Source organism: Eimeria tenella, genomic scaffold (assembly GCF_000499545.2).
Source record: "Eimeria tenella Houghton genomic scaffold, Eth_scaff8, whole genome shotgun sequence".
Classification (NCBI taxonomy): domain Eukaryota; phylum Apicomplexa; class Conoidasida; order Eucoccidiorida; family Eimeriidae; genus Eimeria; species Eimeria tenella.
This window is the reverse complement of record NW_013543455.1, coordinates 183,091-195,091: the sequence shown is the minus strand read 5'-3', so window position 1 is coordinate 195,091 and position 12,001 is coordinate 183,091. Positions and strand designations below refer to the sequence as shown.

General features: G+C 52.5%; 2 protein-coding genes across 2 annotated transcripts; one reads left to right on the top strand and one right to left on the bottom strand.

Moving 5' to 3' along the window:
* Positions 1 to 2,452: 2,452 nt before the first annotated feature.
* ETH_00031305 (caltractin (centrin), putative) lies at positions 2,453 to 4,429 on the bottom strand (the record flags this gene model as incomplete). Its single annotated transcript, XM_013378260.1, has 6 exons — positions 2,453 to 2,539; positions 2,787 to 2,846; positions 2,982 to 3,062; positions 3,364 to 3,450; positions 3,900 to 4,115; positions 4,427 to 4,429. The coding sequence occupies 6 exons, from the start codon at positions 4,427 to 4,429 to the stop codon at positions 2,453 to 2,455; spliced, it is 534 nt and encodes a 177-aa protein (XP_013233714.1).
* A 1,418-nt stretch (positions 4,430 to 5,847) lies between these two features.
* On the top strand, positions 5,848 to 10,671 carry ETH_00031300 (diacylglycerol kinase, putative; the record flags this gene model as incomplete). The annotated part of the gene is made up of 7 exons (XM_013378259.1): positions 5,848 to 7,734; positions 7,945 to 8,553; positions 8,652 to 8,709; positions 8,874 to 9,001; positions 9,164 to 9,257; positions 9,540 to 10,387; positions 10,534 to 10,671. 7 exons carry the CDS (start codon positions 5,848 to 5,850, stop codon positions 10,669 to 10,671), a joined length of 3,762 nt encoding a protein of 1,253 aa, XP_013233713.1.
* Between the last annotated feature and the right edge of the window lie 1,330 nt (positions 10,672 to 12,001).

Sequence of the window (12,001 nt, the reverse complement as noted above, 5' to 3'; positions counted from 1 at the left end):
ATTAGCAGAAATTGCAGCCTATGCTACAACGCAAGAGAACTATAGGCATAGATGGGCTCCGACAAACGGTACGGGCTCGGGCTGTATAGGGGAGGAGTTTGTTTAGCAGTTTCGGTCTTAGCGCCTTTTAGCGGTTCTTTCCATAATTAAGTTCTGCGAGCAGGATTCCTCGAAAATTTAAAGGCTAATCATTCTTTCGTTCGCATTTGGAGCACCTAATATTCATGAAAAAAAACTGCACTGCTATCTCTATCTCTTGAAGGGCTGCGAATAACAATCTCTTGCTGACGCAGAAACGATCCAGGTTGAGTGTGGCTGAAGAGCACTACGTGCAGTGCCACATCGTATGTCTGTGGAAATATGGAGTACGTGCAAGTTGCAGTTGTTTTCAGCCATCTGCACGGTGAAGAAGCGGCTTCTGGGACACGCTAAAGAACAACAACTAGACTCGAAAGCTTTCCTCCAAGTATGACAGAATAAGCAGCCACCATGCTTTCAATGTGTCGATTCAGCGGTCACTTTCTCCGAGGAATAAACGCAAGAGGACGCCGCTTCATCAGGTCGAACTGGTGAGGGTGTTTGTGAGTGGCAGCAAAGTGCTTTGGTTTGTCACACTCTTAGCTGGAATGTATGACTGCTTTCTGAGATCATTCACAGTTGCATACGTGGGCTCTGAGGCGCTGGGTCTGAGACGCCCCTGGGCGTGCCTAAAGATGCCTTTGACCTGCCACTTCCAGTGCTTATGCCAAGGAAGAACCTGACATCAGCCTCGCGCCAAGAAGGCATAAAATGAGAAACGCTGTTAATGGCTCGTTTTATGATGCGTATTGCAACGGCACAGAAGTTTGTAGCGACCGCGCGGCAAAAATCCTGGGGCCTTATGTAGCTGTCTATTCAAGCCCTGTATTTCTGCAGGGCATACGATGCAGGGCAGATAATAGCTGAGTAGTGTGCGACCAGCCCCAAAGGACCCTGCATTTTCCGAAATCTGTATAGACCCCCCAACATTAGCAGAATCCTGACAGCAAAATATTCCAATCTTGTGTGGCATCCGAAGGAACCACGTTCTGCTTGCCTGTGAAGGCGATAGTAAAACAACGCTTCCTCATTCAGGTCTTTTCTGGGAGCTCGTCCGGTTGAGCGTTCCGGCGTAATAGAATCGTGACGCTTAGCCAACCACGGCCTGCTCGACAACACAGAGGTGAGCAGCTTGGTGGGCGTTCTTCCCCCAAGAGCGGCCCAATTTCCCAGTCGAACTGCCCGCTGTGGGGAGAAAAGACAATGCATGCCAGATGCCAGAACACTGGCACACCTCTGTGGGTATGTCTCATTGCCGTTTGCACAGTGAGCGTACCTTGCGGTGTTCGGCACATGAGGCGCGCGCGCCGGGAGATATTCACGTTCCACTCTTCTCCTTGCCGCGTTTCGCTTACGTAGCAGAAAACAAATATAGAGGACCCTTACGTGAGCGAATTGTTCGCCCCACCTTAGAAACACGCGCCTAAGTTCATGAGCCAGTGAGTGAGTCACACTGCAAACATAGATAAGCTTGCCGCTTCCAAGTCGCTCGCTTCTCAAATCTGTCTACTCTTCAACCTTAAGATTTCAGTTACAAAAATTGAGAATCTGACGAGTTCCGAGGAGGCTTCCCCCCTCACTGAAAACGACTTTGCCTTGTTCTACTGTTCCCACATCCCCCTCGAATTAATATTATTTCCTCAGCATGTCAATGCCATTGTTGTATGTAGCAATCTAAATTTCAGGTGTCAGCACACCGACCTAGTAGCAGAAAGTGCTCAAATTTGCTGCAATCCTGGGGCACCCTTAATGGCCCCTTGAGCCAGGCTCAGTCATTAACAACACGCACACCGCCAGATGATGCTTCACACGGGAACTCGAGAATATATTAAGCAGTGTATGTCAAATCCACAAAAACTGTGCACTGCAGTTTACTTGCTGGGGAGAGCTACAGGAAAACGCATTAAGCAGCCGACGCAAATGCCGGCTTGCGAGGAATAGGGATGCCTAAGGCTTATCAGTAAAACCCTCAGATCTCTATTTCCGCAGAAGTACAGGCATTTTCCCATGCGTAAATCACCCACACGGGCTCATGGAGCTCTCCAAGATGGTTGCACAGAGAAAGGAATCGTTACGCCGCACTGTTCTTGCGGATACCGGCGTGTGCGTGCGTTGTCGCGTGACTACAGCTCGAAAGTAAAGACAAAAAAGGACTTCAAAAAAAGCGATGGCGAGCATTTAGCAGCACGACTCCATCATTTTTAAGCCAATGCTAATGCCGCAAGTACTTCGTGCTGACAGAGGAGCGCTCTACCGCGGCGCCGATGGTGATCCAGTGTTCATGGAGCGCTTTGGTCTGTTGCACGCTTGGTCGCTGTACCCAACGCTTCAGGGGACGAGCGAATAGCTCGCACTCTTCGCTATCTGCTACATATCAAAAAAGATTGGACTTCCGCATCACCCTCAAAAACTCTTCTTCATTTATTTCCCCATCCCCATCTCTGTCAGCCTCATCTATCATCTGTACAACGCAAAAACTACACGAACCGCGTTGCTCCCCCCAACTATTTGGTCCCAACTTTGTAGCAACGGCTAGAAACACACCTATGGAGGCACGTTAGCCCCCTTTACACGCACGCCTCTTCACATACGCATAAGCGCCTGCGCGTTTTCCACACATTTTGTTCTGCTAGCTAAGGGTGGGTATGCTGCAACCAGTAAAGCGGCAGACTACAAGCCCTCTCCACACGGCCTTTCCTTCATCTCACCTCTTGTATTTCTTCGTCAGTGATGCTCTCGCCGATCTCCTTTGCGACTCTCTTTAAATTCTGTACATACAAAAAAATCATCAGTGCACTTCGTAAGTGCTAATTGGCAGCTAAATTAAATTCACCAGCAGCAAAAGTGCCACCAATGAAACTGCAGCAGCAGTCCGAACGGCAGGGGCAAAGGCCAAAACAAACCTTAAAAGTGATCTTCCCTGTCCCGTCGTCATCAAACAGACGGAAGGCCTTCAGCATTTCCTCCTTGGGGTCGCGCGCCAGCTGCAGCACAGCGCGTGCAACTGCTGCAGATTCTACTGTGGACTTTTAGGTCTAGCGGTACTTACTGTTACTGCTTTAGTACTCCTCGCCGCTGCATCCAGGCACGCGCACGTACCGCGCCTCAGGGTTCATCGCAGCGCTAAGCAGCACTGTAGCACCACTGAACGTAACAAGTATCTACTTCATAGAAATCACTTCCCTACATCGAGCAAGTAGGAGTGGCACCAAGAAACTGAAGCAACCCATCACCTAGGACGGCAGAAGGAGCAGCGACTGCAACTGGACCGTCCATTCTGCTCACAATCTTCTCAGTCATTATGGAAAGGAAATCACTGAATTCGATTGTCCCTGTTCCATCCGCATCCACAGAAGCGATAACTTTTCTTATCTGCGAAAACGTCGGATCGTTCTTTAAGCCACAACGATTCAGCAGGACAACGAACCAAAGCAGCAACTCAAGAACTGCATTCACCCGATGTAAGGCAAACCCATGCCACTGTGCCTTTTTTCATTTCGTGTTGAGCGGCCGCATCTGTCTTTATACGCCATGCATATATTTACGTCCTGCCGCAACTAAACCAGATCTGTGAGTCAGCCACTGCAGCAAGCCCTACGCACTGTTTTTAGTTTGGGCGGCAGCAATGCGTCTCGCTGTTCAGTCGGAAAATACAGTGCGTTGCTGGTGGCACTTGATATTATGCAGGGGAGCCCGAATTTAGGGCAGCTCAGGGACGTTGCTTTCTATCACCTCTCTGCAGTGATGCTAGCATTGTGTACCACAAAGCAACTCTCGGAGGAACGGCTTCAGCGCCAGCAGCCACTTCCGCAAAAGCCCACCTCGTCTCGCTTAGCCTCAAACCCAAGCGCTTTCATTGCGACCTTGAGCTCCTTGGCGTCAATGCATCCTGACCCGTCCGTGTCAAACAAATCAAAGGCCTCCCTTATTTCCCGCTTCTGCTCCTCCGTCAACTCCCGGCGGGAGGCTCCCGTTGTGCCCCCGCGGGCTCCTCCTAAGCCTCGACCAGCGCCAGATGGCTGCGCACGACGACCCAGCTGAGACACACGCACAAAACTCATCCAAAAGTGTCCTGGAATGTTGCAGCTGGCAGTGTTGCTGGGCGTCTCGATAGCAGCCAAGAAGATGCTTAGCCTGATGTTTTTCCTTCATTAAACATGGGAGGTGAAAAAGAGGTTTAGAGGGCGCGGATAACCGATACTGCGCGTGGGAGTCGTCGATGCACCCGAGGTCACCTGATACAGTCCCCACTCCTGCGCCACTGCAGCCGCGGCAACACCCGCGACGGCGTAAAATGGAGTTCACAAGATGGACTGCATGCTAAGGTAGGGAACGTTACAATCCTCACCATTTCTGCTCACTATTACTACCACTCCACCCGTCCTCTCCAACGCCAGGAGCAGCAGTGGTAGGCGGTTGCTCACCGTCTGTCCTTGTTTCGCGCCGCAGAAAAGCTGCGAATAATTGTCGAAGCTCACTAAACACTAGAAGCCACGGCCGCAGTACTCAATGGCCCTAAGACCTTGGGAGGTGGAGGTGCAACGAAGGACAGCCGCAGCAGCGGCAGAGCCAGCAGCACCAACACCAGCTCCACGGGCCCCCTCCCATTGCTACACATGCAGGATAAAGTAAAAGACGCTCAACGAATGTCCTTAGTAATAAGTGGTATAGTGGTTATTTCAGCGCCAAGCAAATTTCTTGCCAGCTACAACGCCGGCAGCATTTGCTGCTACCGTCGCTGGCAATACTACTTCTGGTGCTGCAGCAGCGGCTTCAACAATAGCGGCAGCACCAGCGTCGTCGAAAGTGCACTAGCAGGAGCAACTACGCATCAATATCATCTGTCTTCGGTTGCTACACCATTTAGTATAATTTCTGAATCTTACGCTGCATGCAGCTGCGGAAGCAAACGCAACAGCACGCAATCTGCCTGCAGGGGGGCCTCAATGTTTGCACAACTGGAACGGCAGCAGCTGTAGCTGTGCCTGCCAATTCCGGATCAGTTCATGCATCAGCAGCAACATTTCTTCATGCTCCACTTGCTGCCGTTGCTGTTACCTTCGCCCAAACTTTTCGGGCTGCTGCCGTTGCGGCCACTCAACAATGATCGCTGGGGCGCCTTAGTTGTCAACGCTGCAGCAACTGCGGCAGCAACCTCACGCATGCGGGGTCATTCGCAATATTAAGGCCATTGGCAGCATTAGACAAGAGCTTATAGCGGCTTCGACGTCGGGAAATTTGCTTTCGGGGCTGATGCTACAGCCATAGCGAGCAGCATAGCAGCAGAAGCAGCAACGCTGGCAGCGATGCCGAGACCCCCACGTATAGTTATTGTTGCACGAGGGTTCTTGAGTTTTTCTCGGCGTTCTCCCGCTACACACAGCAGCATCAGAAGCAGCGGCGTTGGCAGCAGCAGTAGCCATTCAACAAGGAATAACTAACGGCAGCACTAGCAGTAGGGCTGCGTCGGGTTGAAAAAAGCCGTAGCAACAAGGAGAAAACAGACGGAACAGGCCTCACGGGATCAATAGTGGGCCAAGCTGCAACAGGAAAGCATAGAGCAGCGGCTGTTACACGCTGGGCAACCAACAGCAGCAAGCAGCAGGATCGTCGCCGTGACACTAGGAACAAGCGGCGGTATCTGGATCGCTCTGTTTGTCGAAGTTAAAGTAGCCTCGCAGCGGTGCTGCAGTGCAGCAAGCAGCTGGAGCAGCACCAGTAACAGCAGCAGCGGCAGCAGCAGCTACATGTTGCTCCCGTGCGACCAAGATGTCTCCTTCCCCCCCCATGTCTCTCTTTGGGGGAGTTGAGACGGAAGAGGTCGGGTGCGCGTATTACGGGGATGCGGATTGCCCTTCTCTGGCAGCCTACCTGTTCCAGCTGCTGCAGTGGTGGCTGCAACTACTACTACAGAGCAGCAGCTATGTAGCAGGCTCGTTGTCTTCATCACTGTCTCGCATGCCATCTCAGTTGCTGCAGATATGCGTTTCTTTAGGTGGTGCTGTGCTTCTTGTGCTTTTCGTATCTCTTATTTACTGGCGCTGCAGAGTAAGCAGGTACAATACCCCCGGTACTCTACGAGGTCCCCAGGGCCCCCCTCTTCGGCACCCGGTTCATGCTTGGGAGGCGTTTGCTTCGGCATCGAGCCCCAAGTACTGCTGCATGTGCAGGGAACTTATTTCGGGTTTTCTCATATACAGAAATAAGGGATGGGAGTGTTGCATTTGCCGTCGTGCTTGCCATGCCACGTGCCTTGCTGCGTGCGACTCATTGCCCTGCAAAACACCTGCAGCCCCAGCAGCAGCAGCGGCTGCAGCAGCAGCAGCAACACATGGAGCGGCAGCACCACCCGTCTTGAAGCACAGGCTGGTTGAAGGCGCTCTTGCTGCGGACGCAGTCTGTTGTTGCTGTGGCCTTGCATGCAGCAGCACTTTCGGGCTCGACGGGCTGCGATGTTTGTGGTGCGCTCGCACTGTCCACAGCGAGTGTCTTTATCTTCTGCCAACTGCATGCGACCTGGGTCCGTTGCGCCTGCTGATGCTTCCTCCCGCTGCTGTGACGCCGCTTCTGTCGGCTGCTGCAAGCCCTCACGTGCTACTGCGCCTTGCTGCAGCGCTGAGAGATGGGGGTGGAGTTTCTGCCGCTATTCGAGGTCTCCGCAGCATGGCCATGTTGCTGCAGCAGAGCGTGTCTCGGCAGATGAAACGCATAAATGCTTCCCTCATGGGCTCCCTGAGGCATGCACGCAGCGGCACGCAGCAACAACAACCGCAGCAGCAGCCGCAGCAGGGTGAGAAGCCAGCAAAAGATGACGACGTTGCAGCAGCAACAGAGGGATTAAGCGCCGTTGCTGATAATGCCCGCAGTAACGGGGATACAATCCTAGCAGCGCCTGGCACAGCACCGTTGGCGGAGCGTGCAGTGTCTGGGACGCCTCAGAGTAGGGACAGCGGCAGCAGCAGCACAGCTGGTGCTCGTGGCACGGATTTAGGGGAGTCAGAGAACGCGGGTACTCCGCGTCGGCAGCAGTTCTTCTTGCAGCAGCACCAGTCACTGGAACGACAGAGACCACAAGACATCCTGAGGGCTCTGGGCCGTCACTTGGAAGGCTTTAAAGTCCTTGCGGGTGGCGTAGAGAGTAGTGGCAGCAGCACTAGCTTCAGTGGCTGTAGCGATGGAGAGAGCAGCAGCAGCGAGTACAGCAGGAGCTCTAGCAGGATGTCGCGTACCTCCTGCAGCCAAAGCAGCAGCCACAGCAGCGCACAGGGCATTGCGCAGCAGCAGGAGTTGCAACACGACAACAAATTGCGCCACCGTCAGCCTCGAGGCCGAAAGGAGCGGTCGCACATAGCTGAGACGCTGCCTGACTCAAACGGAGCTGCAAGAGTGGAGACTGCAGCCTCTGCTGCTGCTGCTTCAAAGCATGTGAGTAATAGCAGCAGCAACGGGAAGAAGGAACGAGTTGCTCAGCTACAGCAGGCGCTGGCGGAGATTTTGCCTCCCAAGGCTCCTGTCTGGCGCCTTCGGGCTCAGCCGCTGCGGCACCTGCATGCAGCTGATGCAACACCAGTGTTGGTGTTTGTGAACTGCAAGAGTGGAGGACAAGTGGGGCGAACCCTCTACAAGGAGCTTTTGTATAGATTAAACCCTTTGCAGGTTAGCGAGAGGCGCTTATGGGCCTGGCCAATTTGCAGTGTCCCAATGGCTGCCATCTCTAGTGTGCTGCTGCAACATACTGCTGCAGCAAGCTGCTGCCGCTGCGTACCTGTCTATCAGTGTTCGCGTTCTTGTGTAGATGTGTAGACACTGTTGCCGATGTTGCAACCATCGTCGTCCTGCATTTTAGGCGTGTCAGCGCTGTTTCAGGTAGTTGACATACAAGCCGAGGATGGCCCAGAGAGGGCTTTACACCTTTTCAAGCCCTTAGCGCTGAGGCGAAGACTACGCGTGGTTGTCTGTGGAGGAGACGGCACTGTTGGTTGGGTCATTGATGCAATACAGAAGGTTTACAGAGCCCCTGAGAATCAGCAGCATCAGCTGCAGCAACAGAAAGTTGAGCAGCACCAGAAGGAAGCTCGGGAAACAAGTACACCGAAAGTGCAAGACCTCGACGAGGAGGAGCAGCAACAGCAGCAGCATAAACAGCAGGCAGGATATGAGCCCGAATGTCAGGAGCAGACACAGCTGCATGAGCAGCAGGTTAGCCATGCTCCAACGGTACCAACGCATTATCCAGTAATGAAACATCCAGATCATCCACAGTGCAGGCTGTGCCAGGAAGCACCTGAGGTTAGTAATCAGCAGAACCGAAGGCAACAGCAGCAGGAACAGCCGAAGCAGCTCTCGCTGCAGGAGCAGCAGAAAATGAAGCAACCGTCGGCCTTTGTTCCTGTCGCTATTTGCCCGTTGGGCACCGGCAACGACCTCAGTAACGTCTTGGGATGGGGGATGTCTTTCGACGGAGACATCGTCGAGGTATCAGTGCTGTTTCTAATGCTGATTTCGACGGCAGTTTTCCTGATGTTGCTGCTTCTAAGACGCAGTCATTGGTATCTGCTTGTCTTGCTCCGCAGCACCTTCTCAAGATTCGCCGGGCTGTTCCCTCAGTGCTTGACATTTGGAATGTTGAGGGTCGGTATTTTTGTGGGCTGGCCGGTGCAGCGGCTTTTAGTAGTGTTTTATTTCATCTGGGGGTTCTAAGGTGGCATCTGCTTTAGCTGCTGAGCGTTTTGGCGCACGGAGAGTATTCAGATGAAGTACTCACTGTGCTGCCTCCGCTGCTTCTGCTGTTGCAGTGTCAGGCAGCAGCGGGCCGATTCTCAGTAGCACGTTTTCCAACTACCTTGACGTCGGTGTTGCTGCACGCATCGCACTGAAGTTTCATAGACTGCGAGAGGGAAATCCGGAACTTTTCCAGTCAAGGGTAAGCGTCTTCCTCTGCTGTTGCTGCGTTTACTGCTACTGCTGCGTTCAATGCTGCTGTCCTGCAAATTTTATAAGTGGTGTGTCAGCTGTTAGTACGCGTGCAAAGTTGCTGTTGAGTCACAACTGCTGCACGTGTTCTGTGCTGTTGCTTTTGCTGCAGCTGGGCAACAAGTTCTTGTATGGAGAAGTTGGGTTTAGAGACTTCTTAGGGCCCCGTGCTGCAGCCCTGGAAGTCAGGGGTCTCTACTGCGACGGTAAAGAAGTACCACTGCCGCCACAAGGTGTTGAGGGGATTTGCATAGTCAACATACCGAGTTTTGCTGGTCGGTTCCGCACTGGTGCTGCTTCCTCTGTTTCTTTTACACCGCAATTCTGCTGTTGTTGTACTTAACGCTAGCAAGGGCAGGTGGGTTTCTGTCGGCGCAGGGGCCGACGCAACTGCACAACAGGTAAACGTCAGTATGAGGCAGAAAAGGGGGAAAGAGCAGCAATGATAGCAGGTAATGCTTGGTGCGTGTCTCTTACGTATCCTGCAGGCGGGGTGATGTTGTGGGGAGATGCAGAACCACAACAGCAGCGACAGTTGCAGCATCACGAGCAGTTTGTGTTGCCACAGTCTCATCAGGTTCAGCAGAAGTACTACAGACGGGCCCGCCTCGCGACTTTAGGCCACGGCGTTTCAACAGATTCGTCTTCTTCTGATATTGGCGTCCCACGTCGCCATTCACAGTCGCACAAACGGCACCGCACCACGGATGTTGCTGCTAGTGCTGCGCAGTCCCATGCTGTTGGACCGGAAGGCGCCACGGCAGTCTCCGCTCCTCCAAGTCCGGGACAGAGGCTTGCATCTCCAGAACTCGCAGCTAGTACGGTTGGAGCTGTAGCGCCAAAGCCGGCACTGCATCGCACAAAAGAGCATACATATATGGTATTGGCTGCAGACACGGCAACAGTTGCAGCGACAGATAACTGCGGAGCACTTAAGAGCGACTGCAGTAACAGCGTTGAGTGCGCATATGAGGAGGAGCCGGACGAATTTGCCACGGAGCCAAACCAGCATCGGAAGGGCCCGGAACAAAAGAGGCAGCAGCATCAGCAACAGCAGCATCAACAGAAGCAGCAGCACCAGGGCCGGAGCCGCCGGCCTCGAGCATACCCAGCGTCTCCTCACACGCATACCGCACCAGGCGGCAGAGGGAACAGTTTGGGGTTCAGGGACCAGCAGTACATGAGTGCACCGCACTTAGGGGCCTTGACTGCCTCTGTGCATCGCCGCCATCAGTTGCAGCAGCAGCGTTTTGATCATTGGAAACCTCAAAAGATCGACGACGGACTCATAGAAGTTGTCGCCTTCAAAAGCCTTTTCCATCTCGGGCAGGTTCAGGTATGCTGGTCATAGTGTTCTCTGGCGCACTGTAAAGCGCTCGAAGTAGCAAATCCTGTTGCAACTGTTTGTGCTGGTTAGTGTCCCAGAAGTTCAGCCGCCAGTTGTATCATTCGTTGGTTGGTATTTTGCTTCTGCTTTTGCAGGTTGGCCTGGCTAAAGCCTTGCGTTTGTGTCAAGGACGCAGCGTGTGTTTGCACGTTAGCGGATCTCTTCCTCTGCAAGTTGATGGGGAGCCACAGTTACTTGAGGGCAGCTGCCGCATAGCAATAACTCACAAGTAAGACGTCTTACTGGGTACCGATTTGCGTGTGACGTTTTGCTGTTGTTATTCGAGGCTTTTTTGTGCTTACACTTGGTTCATCATGAAAAGCTGGGACCGCATCGTTCGATGTTCTTGTGTACAATAGGATAAATATTTTTGAAGTTGTCCATGGTGCAAAGTGTGGTGTGAAGCATGCAAAAATAGGGGCCTCTCCAAAGAGTGTGAAGCTAAAGAGGATACATTCGGTTTTGTATATTGATATTTTGTTGGAGCATGTGCATGGCCATGTCCACCACTAGGACGTTCCATAAAAAACCAATGGATAAAATTCTCAGCCTGCACGCTAGCCGTACGTGATTGCGTAATTTTGTTTTGAATGTATTTTGTATCGGAGCTCTGTACGAGTGCATGTAAAAGTGCGTGCACATATCCGTAAACGCATGTATTCGGAAGACAATTTGGCTGTTTTTGCACAGCCTACGGCATTACACAGCCTACAGCATTACAGGGTTCCGTAGGAAATTCAGGGCAGCTTGGAACGTTTTGCTCAAGAGTGACGCTGTGCTTGACTAGCTGTTGTTCATGTATATTCGTTTCAGCTGCCAAGCTCCGGTTCTGGTGGCTTCGGAGAAATCTCCTCGAATGCAGACTCTCTCAGTAGTTCAAGAGGTGATCTCCCAATATTTTTACGCAGGCTCTTGGGTGAAGATTCTCTCTGACTGCATCATAGTAATCGCATTAAGAAGCCTTCGGAATGTCTGTTCGCCAGTGGCGTGCTGCTTGCTCCTACATGCTGCATTTCGTATTTGCAAAATGGGTTTCGCTCCCGTACTGGATGCGTCGCTGCTTTTCTCGTGAAGCCCCGCAGTTGCATTACCCCACGTATCTCTACAATAGGTGGATTGTGGATGCACTCTACCCAGAGAAATAGGTCTACTCTGTAGACCCCAACTGTGGTGTACTCAGGGATGCATATACGTCCTTGAAGACACCTCAATTGGAGTCTTGTTAAAGTCTGCGCGATTCGAAGGCTTACGCCTTAAAACTGCACAGACGACTGTAACATGCGGGCTTGTTTGTTTTCATGGTCTCTCGTTTTTTGTGACATGTGGCGCGTATGTACAGGTGCTAAACAGGGCGCGGGACCGGCGCGTTATCAGCAAAATGCAATGCGCGCAGCTTATGAGCGATTTTCAGAGGACGTTAGGATAGAGCGATCGGCCGAACAAGTAGTGTACACACATGGAGCCCGATGGTTTTTTGTTAGTTCCGCATTGCACTTTATGCAGGGGCGGCTACATGGGTTTTCGTGCAGCTTTATGCATGCTTTTTTTAAGATAACTGAGCCG